Here is a 19,353-nt window from a genome sequence, read left to right on the forward strand (position 1 = left end):
TACAATTTGTCATACCCGCACACTGCTAACACAATATTTACAACAAAGCCACATCAGCTTTGCCACACCCGTGGTGATGGCGTAGCACCTGTGGGAGTCTCAGCACTCACAGCACATCTCACTTGCCAGAGTGAAACCTTGAGTAAACACTCTGCTGGGTAACTTATCACCCAATTTAGGCCAATTTACCACCCTAAACTTAGAGGCCTAAGACTTGTGTCTACAACTGTGAGCCAGAGCTGGAAATTACAAAGACTGCGGCTTTGAAATAAACAGTCAAGGATGTAATACCTCCTGACATTCCACTGTTTGAAAAAAAAAAGACCCCTTCCTCTTGCACAATCCTCCATAACACCCTGAGCTTAAAAAACTGTTGCTGCGCAGCTGAGAAGCCTCTGAAAATATGTCTGGCAAATCTTAACCATGTATGACGAACTATGAGGTGCTTTGAAGGTGTGTACGTGCAGTTATGCCTGAACTTGTCACTCTCCAGTCTTCCATGCCTGTCACACAAAAGAAAATTTCCCTGAAGTTTTAAGGGTTGCCAGACCTGGCTATAAACCAATATATGCAATGATACCTGAGAAGCAATTAAACAAGTCTTGAAAGATGCTTCAGAACATTTTTTATTTACCTTGGGACAGGTGACTTCGGTCTGCTGGATCATGATGAGGGCAGAGGCAATGAGAGCGCCCTGTCTCACATAATTCACTGGGTCGTTGGTCATGGGCTCCAGCAGATTGATAGCTTCCTATGGGGGAAAGGAATAAGAGAAAAGTTGGTAATGTTGCTTAAAATTAACCCTAGAAACCATGCCAACTGTAAAAATAAATGCTTGAGGGCAAACAGACACAGATTACAAATTATTATACAAACATACCTCCAACTTATTGACTATTGTCAGAATAAGACGGGGCAAGAAATTGTATCTACAGTAGTTAAGCCTGTAGCCTAGAACAGGGGTTTTCATAGTCAGATATTGTGGACCACCTTTCAGATAAAAGTTGGAAAAGGGTGCCTCTTTATTTGCCTGATTATTTTCTGCTGATTTCCTGGGTGCCTACCATATTAAACTTCACTAATGTGGTCTTTACTGTGGCAGAAAACCATAATTTGCTGGAAGTGTAATCCCCATTCATGCTTTTTGCATGAAAAAGCAATCTCACGAATATTTGTTTTTGTCTTTCCTAAACACATGAAAGAGGACATGCAGGTACCTTGGCTAAAACTGTATACAAGTAACAACTACGGACTGGCTTTTAATACTACAAATTCAGCACACATTTGCAAGATTGTTTACAAAAGATGGAATAATGTAATCTCTTTTAATGAAAAGTCAAATCAGTAATTATTAATTGTATTCTATCAATTTCATAATGTAATTTTGATAAATGACATTTTTTTTACTCCATACACATTTTATGTTGCCAACAGAGAAGATCAATGCAACAGGGACACTTTTGATTGGTTAAATACAGGAAAAGGCATCATCAACCGAGGCAACCAGAACACACAAATTAACGACATTAGTGTCATCCATATCTGGTTGCCCAGGACAACTGAGTAACAGTTTCAAAAAGCCCCACCTCCTTCAGTTTCCTCCCATGATTACAGTGAATGAAAAAAAATGAGTGAGGACCACCTCTCTCCTCTTTTCACTTCTGCTCTCTCCTCTGTTCTCAGCTGAGCAGTAATGGCTGTAACTCACACCACCAAACTCGGAGGGAGGTGTCAGCTCCGCCGAGGAAAGAGAAACAAACTAGGATGATGACAGTGGAGGTAAAATAAACCATGTTTCATCAGTGCTCTCAGCTCAGCTGGCCAAAACAGCCGTGCACTGGGATGATAAGTCAAGAGCGTAAAGCCAACACCAGTCGACCACATCCTGTTCCTGATAGGTTGTCGGGGGGTTTAATTGAGGGTATTTACTGTCAGGCCCAATCAGCAGAGCAGGTCGACACATAATGTGGTTGCTTAAGATCCTCTTAATCCATGTACAGTGGTGGACTGTTTTCTTCAGGCTTTTGCCTTAGTGCTAAAAACTGGCTAGAAACTTGTGCAAATAAATGGAACGGTGCAGAACATGCTTTACCACAACATAATTTCCATTTTCATACGTATTTATAAAATTGTATCATATGACAGTATTCTGAAAAGCTGAAATGGTTCTTATGAGTCAGTTCTGTGTTTAACTTTACAACTTCTTGGTGAACAATACTGCCATCCAATTAATTAAACATGCTGAACTGTATTTAAGATTTTCATTATGGCACAGAATTAACATTAGACAAACTACAGAAGAGGATGAAGCAGCTTTCCTGTGCAGTTTTTCCTTTTTGCTATAAAATGGATCAGGAACACAAGTCCAGTAAAAATAAACAAAGCCCAAGGTGAACAAATGATGGCTAAGGAACGTGCTCCCTCTAAATAGGTGACCCACTTCTCTTGACACAACATCATTACTCTCACTAAGCACCTAATGTGGTCGAGGTTTTGTTCTGGAAAAAGCAAGCAGCGGCGCTTTAGAGTTGATCAGCTCTGTATCATGCGTCGGCCTGATCTCGTCCAAAACATTCACTTCAGGTGCTTCGAGGCTCAGGATGCAATGAGCCGTGACTCTGCTTGGGCTGTGCCACCTGAGACTGATCAGCCCACATAGTAAGACAACTCAGGATTTGGCAGCATCCCCGGCTTCTGTCTTCTTTACTCTCCTTTTTGGACTTCAGTGAACCCAAACATGATGACAGGGCACAGCCTGGTGACTGCTGCCAATTTGGACCATTTTATCAGCAAATCTCCCATAGAACTTTCCACAATTTATGAGCCCCTCAGTGCCGAACATCCATGAAAATTAAAGCAAATGTCAACAAATAAGTAAAACAGCTGTTGACTTTATGTTTTAAATCACCATATAACCAAGATAATGGTTAAGGTATTTAAAACAAGTGTGGCATGATTTAAAAATTGGCCTGAAGCAGATGAGGTTCAAAAGACGTCTCCCAAGATCATTTTGGAAGCTCATCTTTTGAGTAACAGGCATTACACCCATTTAATAAACTAATTCTAGCAAAGCGATATTCTGGTGGCATCATTACATCTAACAAGAGAAAAATTACAATCTTCTTTCAGCAACTTCTGCAAGGGCTATAGAATGTGAGTCTGTACTTGCTCACCTAAAATGAGCCTCACAAAGGAGCCATCTGCTATAAGGAAAACCCTTTGTGCAGCATATATCGTCTTTGCATCAGTGACGCACACGTAATACCAGGACACGAAAACAGCACAAAGGACAAACAAGGCCAGCAGAGCCAATTTTGCCTTTGTGGTCGAAAAAATGCTATCTAAGCTTTTCTTTTACACAGCCTTACAAGGATTATTAATTCCAGTTATGAGCACCAATTCCAACAGTTACAGAGTACGCTCTTGTGCAGATATCTAATTAAATAAGGACTCATTATTTACATCTTGGAACACTGCTAACTACCAAAAAAACAACCTGTTGTTCATGCAGGAGCTATTTTATGCTATCTAGTTTGATATTTGAGAGAAGGCAGACATCTCTACAGCCAATATCTCTAAAACTTTACAACTCACACCAAAACTATCCAGGCAGATGAACATCACTACAGGCAAAAGGAAAAAAATATGTATTGTTGATTTTGGGGTGAAATATCCTTTTAACATTAACAATGAGGGGAATTACGGGGGAGGCACTCACCTTGTTGCCTGTTCCAGCACAGCAGATGCCCAGAGCCATGGCAGCTCCACAACGCACATGAGGGTTGTAGCTCTCTGACAAAAGGGACACCACACTGGGACACTGCTCAGGGGTCCTGAGGAGGGACAGAGAAAGGCAAAGAAATTAAGAGTGAGTCACATCCAACACCAATAAAGAAAAACAAAGATAAAAAAAAACTAATTTCTAATGAAATATCAAGGCAGTGTGGAGGATAAATGTCACCAACTAAGATAAATCTTTGATAAATCACAACTATTGACTGGCTGTGGCACGCTATGTGTAGGAGGGGTTTTCAATCTGTGCCCACAAGAATATTAAAGCTAAAATCTCCACTCAGGTGATGGATGAGATTATTTGTTTGATATAACATAAAGCACTTTGAGCCTGTGAGCAAAGAGCCACAGGAACCATTATCATATAGTCTTGAGATGGCTATAATGGGGAATATTTGCTTCTGTCATCTTTCAAAAGGCTGGTGTTTGCATCAATACAGTGCTAAATTGTACAACATGGCAGAAATGGCCAAGAACTAAATACCAGTAATTTTGATACCATTCATTCAGCCATTTGATACCATGCATTTAGCCTCAGATCTATAGGGCTGCTGTTATTCTCACTTTAATCAGAGAGCACCTATGTGTAATTCATGTCAAGTGGGAGCTATATGAGGCAGGTTTAGAAAATTAAAAGATAAAACTAAAGAAAAGTGGAAAGAGGCAAGAGAAAGAGAGGGGAGAAGAAAAAGAAAATGGAAAGCATGGGTATGAAATGCAGGGCTTTGATTTGTGTCTCTGAAAAATCTCCAAATTCGTATGCATTTTCTCCCAGCGGTGCTGTTGTAGAAGAGAGAGAATAGAAATAACTCAGCCAAACTATTTAAACCAAGTCTTTGGCTCATGGTACAATTGCAAATGCCATGGCTCTTCATGATTTCTTTTCACCTCTTATATTCTTTGTTTCAGTTTCTTTGCCAAAGAAAGTGAACATGCAAATTAAAAATGTGCAAAGAAGGGGTTATTTTCTACATTAATTCCAAAAACTACTTCTTATTCAGTTGAAATAGTCGAGATAATGGGATTCAAGCAGTAAGAAAAAGCACTGAAATGGCAATGAGTCGTGTCTGTAAAAGACCTCTCTATTTCATGTATTGTTGACTGTAGGACAAAAATATTATGAGTCAAAGGTTTGCGAAGACCATCAATAGGCACTTCAAGTGAACTTGACAAAATCTTAATGACAGGCTTTAAGTCAAGGGAAATCACTTCTTCACAATTAAACTGTGTTGTTGTTTGCTCCCCATTCACAACGGGATGCTCTTCAATCAGTACATGATGACTATCACTAACCCAGAGTCTCATCAGGTCACCAGGTGAAAACTCTGAACACCAATGTGGTGATGTTCTCATTTCAACAAGATTCAGTCAGCATGTAACTGGTCTTGAATTGGTCCAAAGAAAATATTTAATAGAGATATTTAAATTGAAATAAAAAGGAGAACGAAAATGTATGGGATTTAAGTAATCTGTTTTATAACCAAGAATGTTATCTGTCACTTGTTCATGTATGGGTGTACTGATAAGACCAGCACTGCCTGGGCCTTACAGATGAGCTGATTGTTGAGATAATTCAGTGCATTTGAATTTCACAGAAAGGTGAAAAAAGAGGAAAGCCAAGAACAGAAGTCTACAGTCTTGTAGGTCCAATAAAGAAGCCAGTAGTGTAATCACCAGCACAAAATCTCTGTCTGTTTTGAACACAACCAACTGTCCTAACGACGCTTCACCGCAGTTGAAATGGGAGTGTCTTACACTGAACTAAAATTTCATTGATCAGATAAAACGAGGAGGAAAAAAGGGAAGGGTAAATCATGTAGCTGTGATTGGCCCTCAGCTTTTTAGAATAAAAAAAAAATCTGCCTTAAACATTTAAATTGACAGTATAGAAAATAAAAACAGAAAATACAAATTAGTCATAAATATAAAAAATAAATAGCAAAATATATTGCCATTGTGACTGTGATGTTTTTAACGAGAATGGTATTTTTTACATTTGTGCATTTGTAAAAAAAAAAATAAAAAAAATCCTGGGGTCTGTACCAAACATGCATGTCAGTCTGGAGAATGATTTGTAGGCAAGGGCATCTCCGTAGCACTGCACTGATTCATTTATAAATGGTATATTGTGACATTTTCAAATCATCATTAGCAAAAAAATGTGCAGCAATTGCAGCACCAAATGTTTTTTTTGATTAATTAACTGTGTTTACTACCTCAGACTTTATTAGACTGAGCCAGATAACAGAAACAGTACAATGCATGGCTGTGAGAGCTACAGCTACATTATAGTGACCCCTCAATGATGCAAAGTATATAAAGAGGCCAACATGTCTGAGTCTCTCTGTCTTTATTTAACACACCAATAATCGTACTACCTAATTGTCCTCAATGTAGAATAAGAAGGCGAAAATGCAAGGATATGGGTTAAGCTCCATCTGATATGAAGAAATAAATAGCCTCAATAAAGTCCTGAAAATTAAGTCTAAATAGGTATAATATGTAAATAGGTATAATCTCTACTGGTCTGTTTGGAATTAGAAACTCAGCTCAAACACTACATGAGGATTATCGAGATCAGGAATGGCAATCATTGTGAGATCTAGATCACGTTTCCATTCACCTACAGGGATAGAGTTCAGTCTATTCTGGTAGTCTGATGATGCCCTACAATCCATATTGTGAAGCACTCAGTTTCAAATTTATTATGTGGGTCACACAAATAAACCTGATGTGACCTGATCAACATGTAGGTTATGAACTCTCAAAGACTTGCCTTTGCAGCAAAAGCACAGCATGCTGTCTATCCATTATAAAATAAAAAAGTATGAAAAATATATTTTTTGCAATAGTGACACAGTGAGATCTAATTCATTCTAATTTAAGTTTTGAAATCAATAGGGCACTATGGTAGCTTGAGGCATAACTTGAGAAAACTTTTCTTTGGCTTTTTCAAATAGTTTAATCTAAAGCCTTTCAATCTTTTCAAAGTAAAAGATAGGCTAATTACCTTCAACAACCAGTGGAGCGGAAGAACTCAGATGGAAAAAAGAAATCAATATCTAGCATTTGTTCAGTCTGAAAAGGCAGTGAAGCAATGATGTCTGTATTGCAAACCTAACTAAAATATCCTATGAAAGTGTGACTGACTTAAAAACCTCAAGAAGTACTGAAATACTTGTGAAAATTAGAGCGAATGAGAGGAGGAAAATAAAGTGATTACATTAATGTTTGCAAACACAATCTGCCTGCTGTGGGCATTTGAATCTATCAAAATCTTTAATTTTTTTTAATTCTTTGGAAAAGGATAACCATCTCATCCACAATGACTTGAGGACCCTTGGTCAATGACTTGAACCATTCAGCAGTGTACAGTGTTGCCCATGTACTCTTCTATATGCTTTAATATTTCATTGGTCATATGTGCCAAATTAAAGATATTTACCTAAAGGTCACAAAAATGCCCAAGGCTAACGTACTGGATAATGTACTGTCTGACCAAACGTGCATGCCTCACATTTTTTAGGCAATGGTGTGAGTGACAAGAGACTGATACAGCTGCAACCTAATAAATATCACTGTCTCCAGGTCCCAGACGATGCCCTGAGAAGTAACATACATTGACAGGTCAGTGAAAGAAGCAAGAATAATGTTTTGCTAAACATATTATAGATGGATTTTGACACATAAAATGTGATTGTGGCCGTTACTAATGCACACACATTGTAAGAGAGCAGATCTCATTACCCTGCATCCTGTTTGTTACAACCAATCACCAAAATACGTCATGAAAGTATCTGGACAATGTTGTGTTTAACAAGCCAAGAGGCTGCATGGATTTTATACTTGCCACTTAAACTGAATTTTAGAAAAAAAAACAAAAAAAAAAACAGCCAATATCCAGCAAACGAGAAAGAAGAGACAAGCTGTAAGTAGCATCAAAGGACCTATTTGTTATGCAAATTTCAAAACGAACTAATAGATACAACTTGATACTAACAAAAGTTTCAAAAAAGTACAACTGCTGATTGCTACAACAGTTTGAAAGTGTGCAAAATGTGTAGTTCTAACAGCTAAGGTTGCAATCTGAGCAAGCAAGATTACATATCAATCAGAAAATGTGCCTGTGCGGCATGCATTTGATGTGATGTGAGCAGAAGTCAGCATACTGCTAACTGAACACCCTCAGCTGTTCCCTACACCATAAAAAAAATAAGAAAGTCTTCTGAAAGAAAATGAGAAAGAGACCTTGGAAGCTGGCTGGGTGACCTCAGATGTTCCAAGTAATCACAGAAGGTCAGCTTAAAACCTGTTTTTAACACCTGCTATCACAAATCAGAAATGCACTTGCTGTCTTCTTTGAGATATTAGAATTACAGTTAAGGATGAAATGATCACCAGTTTCATTCTCAATAAACCACTGTAAAATTGCAGACAATTAGTATTACCGTTTCACATTTTAATTATCAAAAAGAAAAAAAAAACACTAGTTTGATAACAGTACTCAGAAAAACTCATGGTAAATACTGTCCTGCATAAACCAAAGTTAGCAGTCTCCCAGAAGCAGGTGCTGCATGCACACGTAGTCCCCAGTGTTCAAAAATAAGTACTGCAGTTCTAATAGCAAGTTGGAGCCATAGACTGTATATTAAATTAGTTGAAATCCTATTGGTTGAAGAGAGTTAGAATATGATGCCATTTTATATCATAGAGGTTTTCTATATAAAACTTAGCAAAATTAAAATACTTTTTTAGCATTTTCAGCACATTTTAACAGTACCACAATAACACTCATAATATAATTGCGATATGAAATTTTCATACCATTTCACCTCTATTCACAGTATAGGATCACCTCTAGAACTGAAGCAATTAAACTCATTTGAAAAGGGTGGCTGACAGGAGCCCATACAGAACAGAGTATCTTATCTCTCTCTAAGGGGATACTGGCACCCTGAGTGAATTAAGGAGCATGTTTCATTTAAAACATTTGGTCTATGAATTGTTCTTTACTGGGAGTCCTAAGGGTACTAAGATCCAAGTGAGGGGTTACTGGTTTTATTTCTCACATTTTCAAGTGAAGAAAAGAATCACCCGTCATCATCTGGTTACTGTCAACTCCAGGGGTCGCTTATTTTTATGTCTTTTAATGTCTTACATCTGCTGTTAAAGGCAAAACAATGAGTGCACGCTAAGAGAAAACACATTTTGACTTGAGGCAGGGAGATCAAATTAAAAAACAAATATGGTCTACATTTCAAACTTAATTATCTAGAAATAAATAGGATTGTATTTGAATTATTTTCTCAGGAAGGTGAAATGAAAAGGCTATGGGATACAAGTGCGACTTTCGAGCACCTTACCACACAGAAGGCTTCACCCTGGACAGAACTACTACATCCCCCACCCCTGCTTGCTTCAAATGGAGGAGAGAACAGAAAGTGACAAATATAAACAGAGGGACGGCTGTGTTGAGGGAAATTACCTCCCAGAACCGCGGGCATGTTGCCAGCGCGAAGACATTCATCTGTTTTGTACAGAGTCTGACTCATGGGCAAGACGGAGAGGAGGGAGGGGAAGAGTGAGAGAGCGGACAAGACGGGAGAGAGTGCAAGCTGATCACAGACTGTGAAGGAGAGGCAGAGAGTGGGAATGGGAGAGAGGCAGAGGAGCCACAACATCTGAAAGTTTTAAACCTGTGATCGCGGTAGGTGATGCGAAGCAAGACTGGGGGTTCCTCCAACATGTGGAAGCAAAACAAATTCCACGTCATGGACCGCTTCAGACAGAGACAGATTTAGGTTTTACAGCTGAGGGAGGGCATTCTCTAATGTTCTTATTTGGGGAGGGTGGAAATATAAAGATGAAATATGGGAGATTTAAAAAGATATTAAACTAAGTAAGAGGCGTGCAAAGATTGAAATGCATTGGACATTAAGCTGCACAGTTCTCACAGCACGAAATATTGCTTTATTGTTTATGAAAGTTAAGACGTAGGGACTTGGAAAAATACTCCCAGGAGCTGAAACATCTACGAGGAACTTAAATGAACAACAGACATAACAGGAGCAGGTAAGAAACTTGAGCAAAATTATTATCCTGCTTACCAGCACTGTGCTTTTGTGTTTTTTTTAAATTCTGTATCAAGTTAGAGATAGTAAGTATACAAAATAAGTAGGTTTTGACTGTAAAGAGCGAGCAAAGTTGTCTTTAATTTAAACCGACCAAAATACCTAACCTTTGTTTCTATACTCTGAAAAAACTTTGTCCCTAGAGCTGCAATGATTAGACGATTAGTTGTCAACTATTAAAATAATTGGCAACTATTTTGATCTACTTGATCTAATGATCTGTTTTAGTAAATTTTTGAAGAAAAACGTAAAAAATCTCTATTCTAGCTGCTTAAATGTGAATATTTTCTGGTTTCCTTATTCCTCTTAACTGAATATTTTCTGGTTATGGACAAAACAAAAGACTTATGGACATCATTACGGGCATTAAGAAACAGCGATCAACACTGTTCATCATTTTCTGACATTTCAGAGGTCAAACAATTAATTGATTAACCACGAAAAGGACAGGTTAAATAACAATTAAAAATAATCGTTAAATGCGGCCCTATTTGTCACAATTTAGAAATTTTAATATACAAATCAAAACTCTATTAAATTATTAAAATGGATGATTGTTTTGTTTTTTTTTACTTTATTTATGTGGAAATGCACATCATTTTTCATATTTTCCATCACGGTAAATTTCTTTGCTGTAATGTGGAAACAATACAGTCAAAGACCCTCTTCATTTGTATCATTATTATGCCATCCTTCAGACAAATTAAAGCAACCAGCTAAGGTATTGCTGTTCCTATAACAGACCTGTTTGTTCTTTTAAGTGGACGCAGTGGATGGCAAGAGCAACAACTGTCTGGGAAAGTGAGGACCCCTGCTAACATCTCACTGTGGAAGTACTAATCGTGTTGGGATTATTGCCAGTATTGGAGATCATAGTGTTGGACCTGTTTTTTGTCCTTTCCAAGCTGTGGATTTCGCAGATATTCCTTTTAGTTTGTACAACATACGAGGAATGAGGCATCCAGTTCACTGACCCGCCCTACCCTGTGTCCTTGCCTGTGGGACCCAGTGATCATGCTGACCGACTGTCAAACACCAGAAAGATCAGAGCCGCGACCGTCGCTAAGACCTGCTGTACCCTCCGCAGCACCATGTCTCAAGCAGTCGCAGTTTCGTCTGTGGCCAACAGCTCGCAGTCGGGAGAAGCGGGTGGGGTTCAGCTGAAATGGGCTGCCCTGCTTTTTATCATGTTCATCATCCCAACGATCGGAGGAAATATCCTGGTCATTCTTGCCGTGTCACTTGAAAGAAAGCTGCAAAACGTCACCAACTACTTTCTGATGTCGCTCGCTGTGGCTGATCTGTTAGTGGGACTGCTAGTGATGCCCATTGCCCTCGTCAATGTTCTCCACAGTAAGTTTAGCATGGGGCCTTGTGTTTGAAAAGCTGAATACCTATCTTATCTTTGACACAAACCAGTGCAATGCAAAAGCAATAAATTCTTGACTCCTCCAGGAGAATCATGCCCTTGCTCATTATTCCGATCAATTCCTTGAACCCATTCTAATGAAATGTCAACCCAAAAGACGAATGACATTACCCTTACTTAGCTAGGTTTTAAGTGTTTTAACTCCTGTGGGCTAAACAATTTTAAACGAGCCTTGGTTAAAAGACCTATAAAAACCACTGAGTCATCACTAACAAATGTTCAAGATGTTTTATAGTGAGTGTGTATCGGTGGTGTGGGTGCTCAACCAGGTAGCAAACAAGGAAAAGTCACCTATTTCAATGGAAAATTGTATTTATCCTTCATTAGCCCGACTAATCTACAAAGAAAAACAGGCTGACATACTTATGGGGAGCAAAGGAGGATAAAAATAGTTTATGAACAACAGTAGATACAATCGCGACTATTTCTAAACAAATTATTCTAGATGAAATACAACAAGAGATGGTTGGCAGTAAACATTCTCCTTCCTGTGACAGTGCTATGATAGCAGTTGCACTGCGTGAACTGAGCTACTGGTCACAGGGATTCATTACCCATACCATGTTACCCATGTTACCAAAAAGCATTTTAGTTCCAGTGACAGTGTTGTGTAAATACATCTGCATAGTAACTGATTCTATTCCGTTTTAATGCAACTACAAAATACAGAGCTTCTTATTTCTTATTAATTCAACTGGAGGATAACGAGTCAGATCATAATTGTGTCTCTCACACACAAAGAGTGGAGCATGGTGTGACACAGGACTGTGTGTAGTCTTGCCTAAATTTGAACTACTATTGAACCACTCACAGGTGCTGCTTTTGTCTATCTTAATGCAGATGCTAGATAAGTAAGGCCCATGCAGTTTATCTACTATATTTTTACTCCTTACAAATCTATGTAGGGGGCATAATAATGATTATTTCAATGGATATTAATTCACAATCAGTGGAAAATTATGACTTTGGCATCACAATTTTCATTTTCACAAAAAAACAAAAGAATTAATCAGTTTTAAACAGCCTTGGTTAAAAGACCCATAAAACCCACTAAGTCATCACTAACAAATGTTCAGTATGTTTTATAGTGAGTGTGTGTCTGTGGCAGTGTGTGTCTGCACAGCAGGCTGCAAACTTTACAAACTTTGCCTCAGAATGAAGTCGCCACAAAACTGTGCTGAAGTAGTGAAGGGTAAATGAAACAGAGCGGTGCAACGCAGCTCATATCTGTAAATTGCTCCACTATCTCCGCTATCTGCCAAAAACTACTTTTGAAACAGTTGCTGGTATAACCTCCTCTACTGCTGTCCAGTATCACTGACTAGTCGGCTGACTGAACCCCAGCAGGAGAAACACTCCCTGGTGTGCTAGGATTTTATAACTGAATAACCAGGAGACACACATTTTTGGCTGTGTGTTCATCATCTCTAATGTGAACATCTGATTTTCAAATGCATTAAAAATGTTGGTCTTCCAGGTAAAACATGAGACTAATGTAGGGCTAAGGTAGGAATTCTGTGTGGGACTGCTGCACTGAACTGACACCAACTGGCCAGAGGACTAAATAACATTTCTCATATTTGTAGTAGGGGTGCAACGGATCACAGTTGATCTGTGTCCCATACGGATCGCCCTCTACGGTTCGGCACGCATGTGGTCTGCGGACCACATGTGAGCATCATAGTTTTACTGTCACTGTTACTTTTGTATAAGTTATAATACCCGAAATCTCAATGCAGAGTTGCAGTGAAAAGACAGGACAGACGCTGCTGTGTGCAGCGCATCTCTGTGAAGAGCGACTGATTTAAAAGCCGTCACATTGCCTTGAGTGAAATCCACACCGTAACTTTTTTCACTGATGTAACTATGCTATCACCAAAGAAACAGATCATAAAACTGTGATGTTCATTGAAACTTTGGTGATATCAGCTGTCTGTGACACAGTGCGTCTGCTGACTGATCATGACTTCTAACCAATCAGATGTGCTGCTGTAGGCAGGACACTGAGCCAGACTACAGAGCATAGTTGTGTATTATACTGTACAGTTTATAACGATCTAATATATGTATAGTATACGCATAGTACAGCACTGTATAAGTTTGAAGTTTTTAATATATTATCATTATCATTACTATTATCATTATTATTACATTACATAACTATGGTGATAATTACAGACAGACAAAGATCAAAGACGAGTGCAATTAATTAAAATAATTTAACCCTAATCACACCACATTTTTCTTTTTTGCTGAGCCAAAAAATGATCCGATCCGTGACTCAAAAATGTGATACGATCCGAACCATGAGTTTTTTGATCCGTTGCACCCCTAATTTGTAGGGAAGGTGTACTAAAGAGAAGACATCAGTAAAAATAAAAATATAAAAAGGTAAAATATCTATAAACAAGAAAAAGCATGAAGCAATGAACAATAAGCACATGACAAATTAATACAAAGAAGACAGGTTATACTGCTGCCAGCAGAACACCACAGCTCTACAGTGTGGCAGCAAACACTCTCTAATACCAGATACAAAACTACCATGGATTACAGTTACACGTAACCATCATTGCTGGGCAAATTAATTCAAAGCATACAGGGAACACCTTGAAAAATATAAGGGAGCTGTCTGTTTAAAGTGTAAAATGTGAACAGACAGTGTTGTAAGCTTAAAATACAGCACTGTGTGACAAAAACACTATCAAGAAGAATTATGTGAGAGGCTAGAAGATTTTGGTGTTGCACCTGCAAGGCATCTTCTCTCAACGCATTACAGTGTGTCAAAGTTTTCACCTCTCTGCTAGCCATATTAAATATACATTTTCACCACCTCTCTATTCTTTTCTTCAAAGAGCTTATATGGCCATGAGTTTTGTTTGATTTAACAAGTGCCACAAAAAACAAAAAGTTAGGAACAGAAACACAACAAAAAGAATAAGAATACCACAGCATATAGACATCTGAGGAGGATAAGAAACACATAACATACATAACATGTTTTTTGCTTTCTGCCTATTTCTTTCAACATCTCTGTATTATCTATAATAATGATTTTGACATTTATCCACCTAAACCTGTGTGACAAACAAACATGAAAATTAAAATAATGGTGCTGATGGGTTTGGTAATTCTTAAACAACAAATCTAACAAAAACAATAAAATTATATGAATTCCTATGCTGAACACCCACTACCCTCAAATACAAGATTTTAAAGACATGGAGGGATTTAGTATTATCCTTTTAACACATGAGTATGAAACAAATATATATTCAGTTACTTCACTGCAGAAGAAGTGTAATTTGCATGTGGGCCACTGCAGAGAGGTTTCCAAAGTTTATTCATTCAAAGTTTCTTAATTCAATTAAATAAATTTAAAAAATATGCTCCCATTGACAGCTACTTGACTTGACTAAACACTTCACCAACAGGTACAGAGGGTCTACTTTGAGAACCAGTATTTGACACTGAATAAGCCTTCTAGATGAAACCTCATCAAAACTATGACTCAAATATTCCCCCAAGTGTGACAAGAAAGTGGTGCAAGGAAAAGAGGGGGATGGGTTGCATAACAAAAGAAAATTATGTAAAGGAATATTTCCAACAACAGTCTTTTGCGATGTTAATGGGTAACGGGCCAAAAGCCAGAACAATAACTGGCCAATTTTATGCCTGGAACTGAAAATAAACACTACTGTTGAGCATGGTCTCCAGCACATCTACATAAAGAGCTTTCAGCTCCATAAACAGCCAGCGAACCTTCCTTTTTCCAGTAAAGTCATTCCCCACAGAGATAAACAAATAGCAATCTTTTGTATGAGTGCTACTTCGAACCCTTTGCCAGTCTGGTACATCTCCCATAACTGGTAGTGGGCAAGACCACTAACAGGTTACACCATATGAGTACATTATAGGGAGTTACTAACTGTACAGTAATCTGTTATCTTGCTGGACTTACTTCCCTCTCATATCTTTTTTAGACTCGGACTGGCCTCTTCCGGATCCCCTCTGCCCCATTTGGCTGTTCCTTGATGTGCTGTTTTCTACTGCATCCATCATGCACCTCTGTGCCATTTCCCTGGATCGCTACATTGCCATCAAGAAGCCAATCCAACATAGCCAGTATAAGTCCAGAACCAAAGCATTGGTGAAGATTGCACTGGTGTGGCTCATATCCATTTGTAAGCAAATCAATTCAGCTTGTCTTCAGTCTTTGACTTTTCTAAACATTTTTTATACAACTGTTACTCTTACAATGATTAGGTTCTCTCTCTCAAACAGCATTTCTTGACATTAAATCCATGACAGACCTGGTTTACAAAGCCAGAAATATTTGATGTAATAAAAGCAGGTACTATATAAATAGGAACCTGTCAACTACAGAGTATTTGGGAAGACAATAGGGTGGTTGAGGGCTGGGACAGTACTGTCACACTTAATGTGTAATTAGAGATGTTACTAGGAACAACACTGTCAATTTCTTCAAGGAACTGGGATTTATCCAAAAAGTAACATGGCTTGTGCATCCAAAGCAAGCTACACTACTATTGCAGCTAATTAGGTGTAAAATAATAGAAAACCACCACATCAAACAGCTGCAAAAAAAAAAAAAAAAAAAGGATGGTACCAAATGTTAAGTCTGGAAGGACACCAAGGGACACAAATAGGTCCCTTGGTGAAAAAATGGTTTACTGTTTAAGACTGCAAGCTTTAGGAAGTGAAGGCATTATAAAGAATTTAGATAGCTGCTTGCTAGTCCTCTTTATGGAAGATTTATACTACTGTTGTCACGTTGTTTTAATAATCATCTTTCTGCATTTACAGTCCACAGTTATTGTATTCAAGATCTGCTTCTGGCCATTATGTTTAACATTATTTGGCCAAATTCACTGAGGCATTACTGCTCAGTGGTCAATGCCCAGTACTCAGAGCAGTAAAAGCATGTTTGGCTGATGGGTTTGGTTTCATTTGAGCTTCATTACATGACCAAAGCCAAGAAGATCAGAGGGAATGAGGGGAGCCTTTTTTTTTTTTTTTTTTACTGCAACTGTATACTGGTGCTCAGTTATAGAGGATCATGACTAGCCGTGGATGATTAGTTACTTGATTTTAAAAACATAAAAGGAAATCTACAATCAGAACTCACTTTGTTTTCCTGACACCATCCATTCCTTAAACATGAATCTTTTATTTTCTTCCTTTCTCTACCACCGCCACATTTGTTAAATGAAAAATTAAGCACAGGAATGTCTTTCCCCAAGATGAAAAACTCAATAATACAAATATATAAATATATATATCAATATATATATATATCAATATCTATCTATCTATCTATCTATCTATCTATCTATCTATCTATCTATCTATCTATCTATCTATCTATCTATCTACATATACATATATATGCAAATTTGCAAATACAGTTTGTCAATACTGACCATTTTTTGTTATTTTTCAGGTATTGCAATCCTGATTCCGATTACGGGGTTACCATCTACCATCTACCACGATATTCCCAACAACATCACCTTTACGAGTAATCACACATGCCAGCTGAAACCAGACACCTTCAGGAATTTTATTATATTTGGCTCCTTGGCAGCATTCTTCATCCCTCTGACCATCATGATGGTCATATACCTACTTACTGTCAAAGTGTTGCGCAAAAAGGTTTATTTGCTCAGGTCAAAGGTGACTCAGCGCTCCAGCTACCCAACAATCTCCACAGTTTTTCAAAGGGAACAAACTGGGAACATGCTGGATAGCAGACTTCCACAGATGCAAGAAAAATCAAACACAGGCACAATGAACTCTCCTACAACAGATAAATTGTCTTTTCGAAGAATGTCGACAATGGGCAAGAAGTCAATGCAGACTTTGAGCAATGAGCAGCGCGCCTCAAAGGTGCTCGGCATCGTCTTCCTGTTGTTCGTAGTCATGTGGTGCCCTTTTTTCATTACTAACATTACTTCTGCACTATGCACCAACTGTGCGAAGGATGTTATCGGGAATCTCATGGACATCTTTGTGTGGGTGGGTTATGTGTCATCGGGTATCAACCCACTGGTCTACACTCTATTCAACAAAACTTTCAGGCAAGCGTTCACACGCTACATCACCTGTAATTACAAAAAATGTCCTAGTCTCAAGCCAGGGAAGGCACCAAAAGCAAGGCAGATTTCATTCAGATCATCTGTGACAGAAAACTCTAAACTCTTCACGAAGAAAGGAATGCAGAATGGCATCGGATCAGTTAGCTACCAAAGCCCACTGAGGTGCCGGCAAGCACCTGTACAGCCATCCACTGGCGTTGGGTTAGACACAATGCTTCTGACTGAAAACGAAGGCAGCAAACACAAGGAAAATGTTAGTTGTGTATAGAGATATAAATGGATCCTAATTAAAAGGGAGCACTTTGAGGCAAATCAGATTCAAGGTGCAACAAATATTCAAAATGCATGATTGGAATATGCTGCTACTCTCAATCTGATTGACAAATTATTTAATTTCACTACTTATTTTACAGTAAACAGCAACAATATTGACCCTGTTATTGTCTGACATTTGTTTACATCACAGCTGTGTTTTCACAAAACCAAACCAAGATAATACTTTCCAATTTTCATTTTAGAAACACACAAAATGCTCATCCATAAGTAAAAGTCCTCTGTTATATGTGAATGTATATTGTCAAAATATTACTCACAGAGCCTTTAAGACAGGTCATATCAACAATGTGAATTCTCACAGACAGCAGGACAATTCATAGCATACCTGAACAGAGTTTTCAAACTGTAACCCTGACATGACCTGTCACAGGTCAATTAAACAAAGAACACAGCAAGATATCTTTGTTGAAAGGTCAAAAGTTAATTAAGGGCCACCAGACAAAAATGTGGTGTGAAGACATGGTGATAACCTGGAAGCTCTCTGTGAATGTAGTATACAATATATTGCTGACCCTTTCACCATGGGCTATCCAAATATGCTGTAAGCCAATTCAGACCATGTGCTTAAACTTTTTGTTGAAACAACCACAAATCTCCTCTGCAACAGACACACATAATGCATTGCACTCTAGAAAGAACACTTACTTGCTGTATTTGCTGGACCTTTGGAAAGCACTATTGTATGTGTATTGCAGCTGAATGTTTTTATATGTCAACATATGTTTCCAAATGAAAGATGTATGTAAGAAAGAGGAAAAACAGAAAATGGAAACCTCAGTGTGCTGAATAAAATATTTTATGTGTTGCTCAACTGAAAGAGAACTGCAAAAATTCTGAGCATTTGTGTTTCTTTCACATCAATCAGTGTTCACCAAAACACATCGGGACGGCCAAATGAACTGTGTACATTAGACAGCCTCAACAGATACAGCACAGCACTATAGTTACAGTCCTTTTATGCTTATTAACAATTGCAGATAGTAACCTTCTTGTAAACTAGAATACTACAGACACCCAAATAATAATAGTTCAAACAGCCAAAATTAAACCTAGCTATCAAAAGATGGACAGTGCTTGATCTTTGTGAAAAGATATGGGATATTTGGATAAGGCTCCACGGAATGGAGTAAGTCACGGTTTTATTATTACCTCGACCAACCCCGTCTCATTGTTAACGATCAGAAACTAAGAATAGCAGAAATTTAAGACATCTGAACTCAAAGCTGTCCTCCCTGTGTACATGCCGCAGGAGTGGAAGGAGTTATCCGAGAGCCATTAGGATGTGAAGTTGGAGGCCAAGTGAATTGTTCTGGTTCACAAGTCTTTCTAAACACAGTGAAGATTTACACAAAGTTTATCTAGCGGCCAATTGATCATGCTGAATATCACATAGCCTTTTTTGGACTTAAAAATGTACACCCTGATATTTGAGCACCAGCCAGGCAGTCTGTTTAACACTGCTCTGGTCTCTAATTGGTAGATTCATGTTGGTGTACGAGTGGCGAATCCTTATAAATAGGCAGTATAGAAAATGTGAGTGACTGAC

The 19,353-nt window shown here is 38.3% G+C and overlaps 2 protein-coding genes across 2 annotated transcripts in view; one reads left to right on the plus strand and one right to left on the minus strand.

Moving 5' to 3' along the window:
• The window catches only part of psmd1 (proteasome 26S subunit, non-ATPase 1), a 46,578-nt gene that overhangs the window by 18,605 nt on the left and 8,620 nt on the right, over nucleotides 1-19,353 (minus strand). The window contains exons 17-18 of the mRNA XM_084723289.1: nucleotides 3,719-3,833; nucleotides 635-751 (exon numbers count right to left, since the gene is read on the minus strand). Coding sequence (XP_084579415.1) covers nucleotides 635-751; nucleotides 3,719-3,833 — 232 coding nt within the window. The remainder of the gene's footprint in view (nucleotides 1-634; nucleotides 752-3,718; nucleotides 3,834-19,353) is intronic.
• htr2b (5-hydroxytryptamine (serotonin) receptor 2B, G protein-coupled) lies at nucleotides 9,370-18,139 on the plus strand. The gene is made up of 4 exons (XM_084723288.1): nucleotides 9,370-9,864; nucleotides 10,685-11,276; nucleotides 15,336-15,536; nucleotides 16,817-18,139. The coding sequence occupies exons 2-4, from the start codon at nucleotides 11,015-11,017 to the stop codon at nucleotides 17,737-17,739; spliced, it is 1,386 nt and encodes a 461-aa protein (XP_084579414.1). The 5' UTR covers nucleotides 9,370-9,864; nucleotides 10,685-11,014; the 3' UTR covers nucleotides 17,740-18,139.

Source organism: Lutjanus erythropterus, chromosome 7 (genome assembly GCF_056507025.1).
Source record: "Lutjanus erythropterus isolate fLutEry1 chromosome 7, fLutEry1.hap2, whole genome shotgun sequence".
Taxonomy (NCBI): Eukaryota; Metazoa; Chordata; class Actinopteri; order Lutjaniformes; family Lutjanidae; genus Lutjanus; species Lutjanus erythropterus.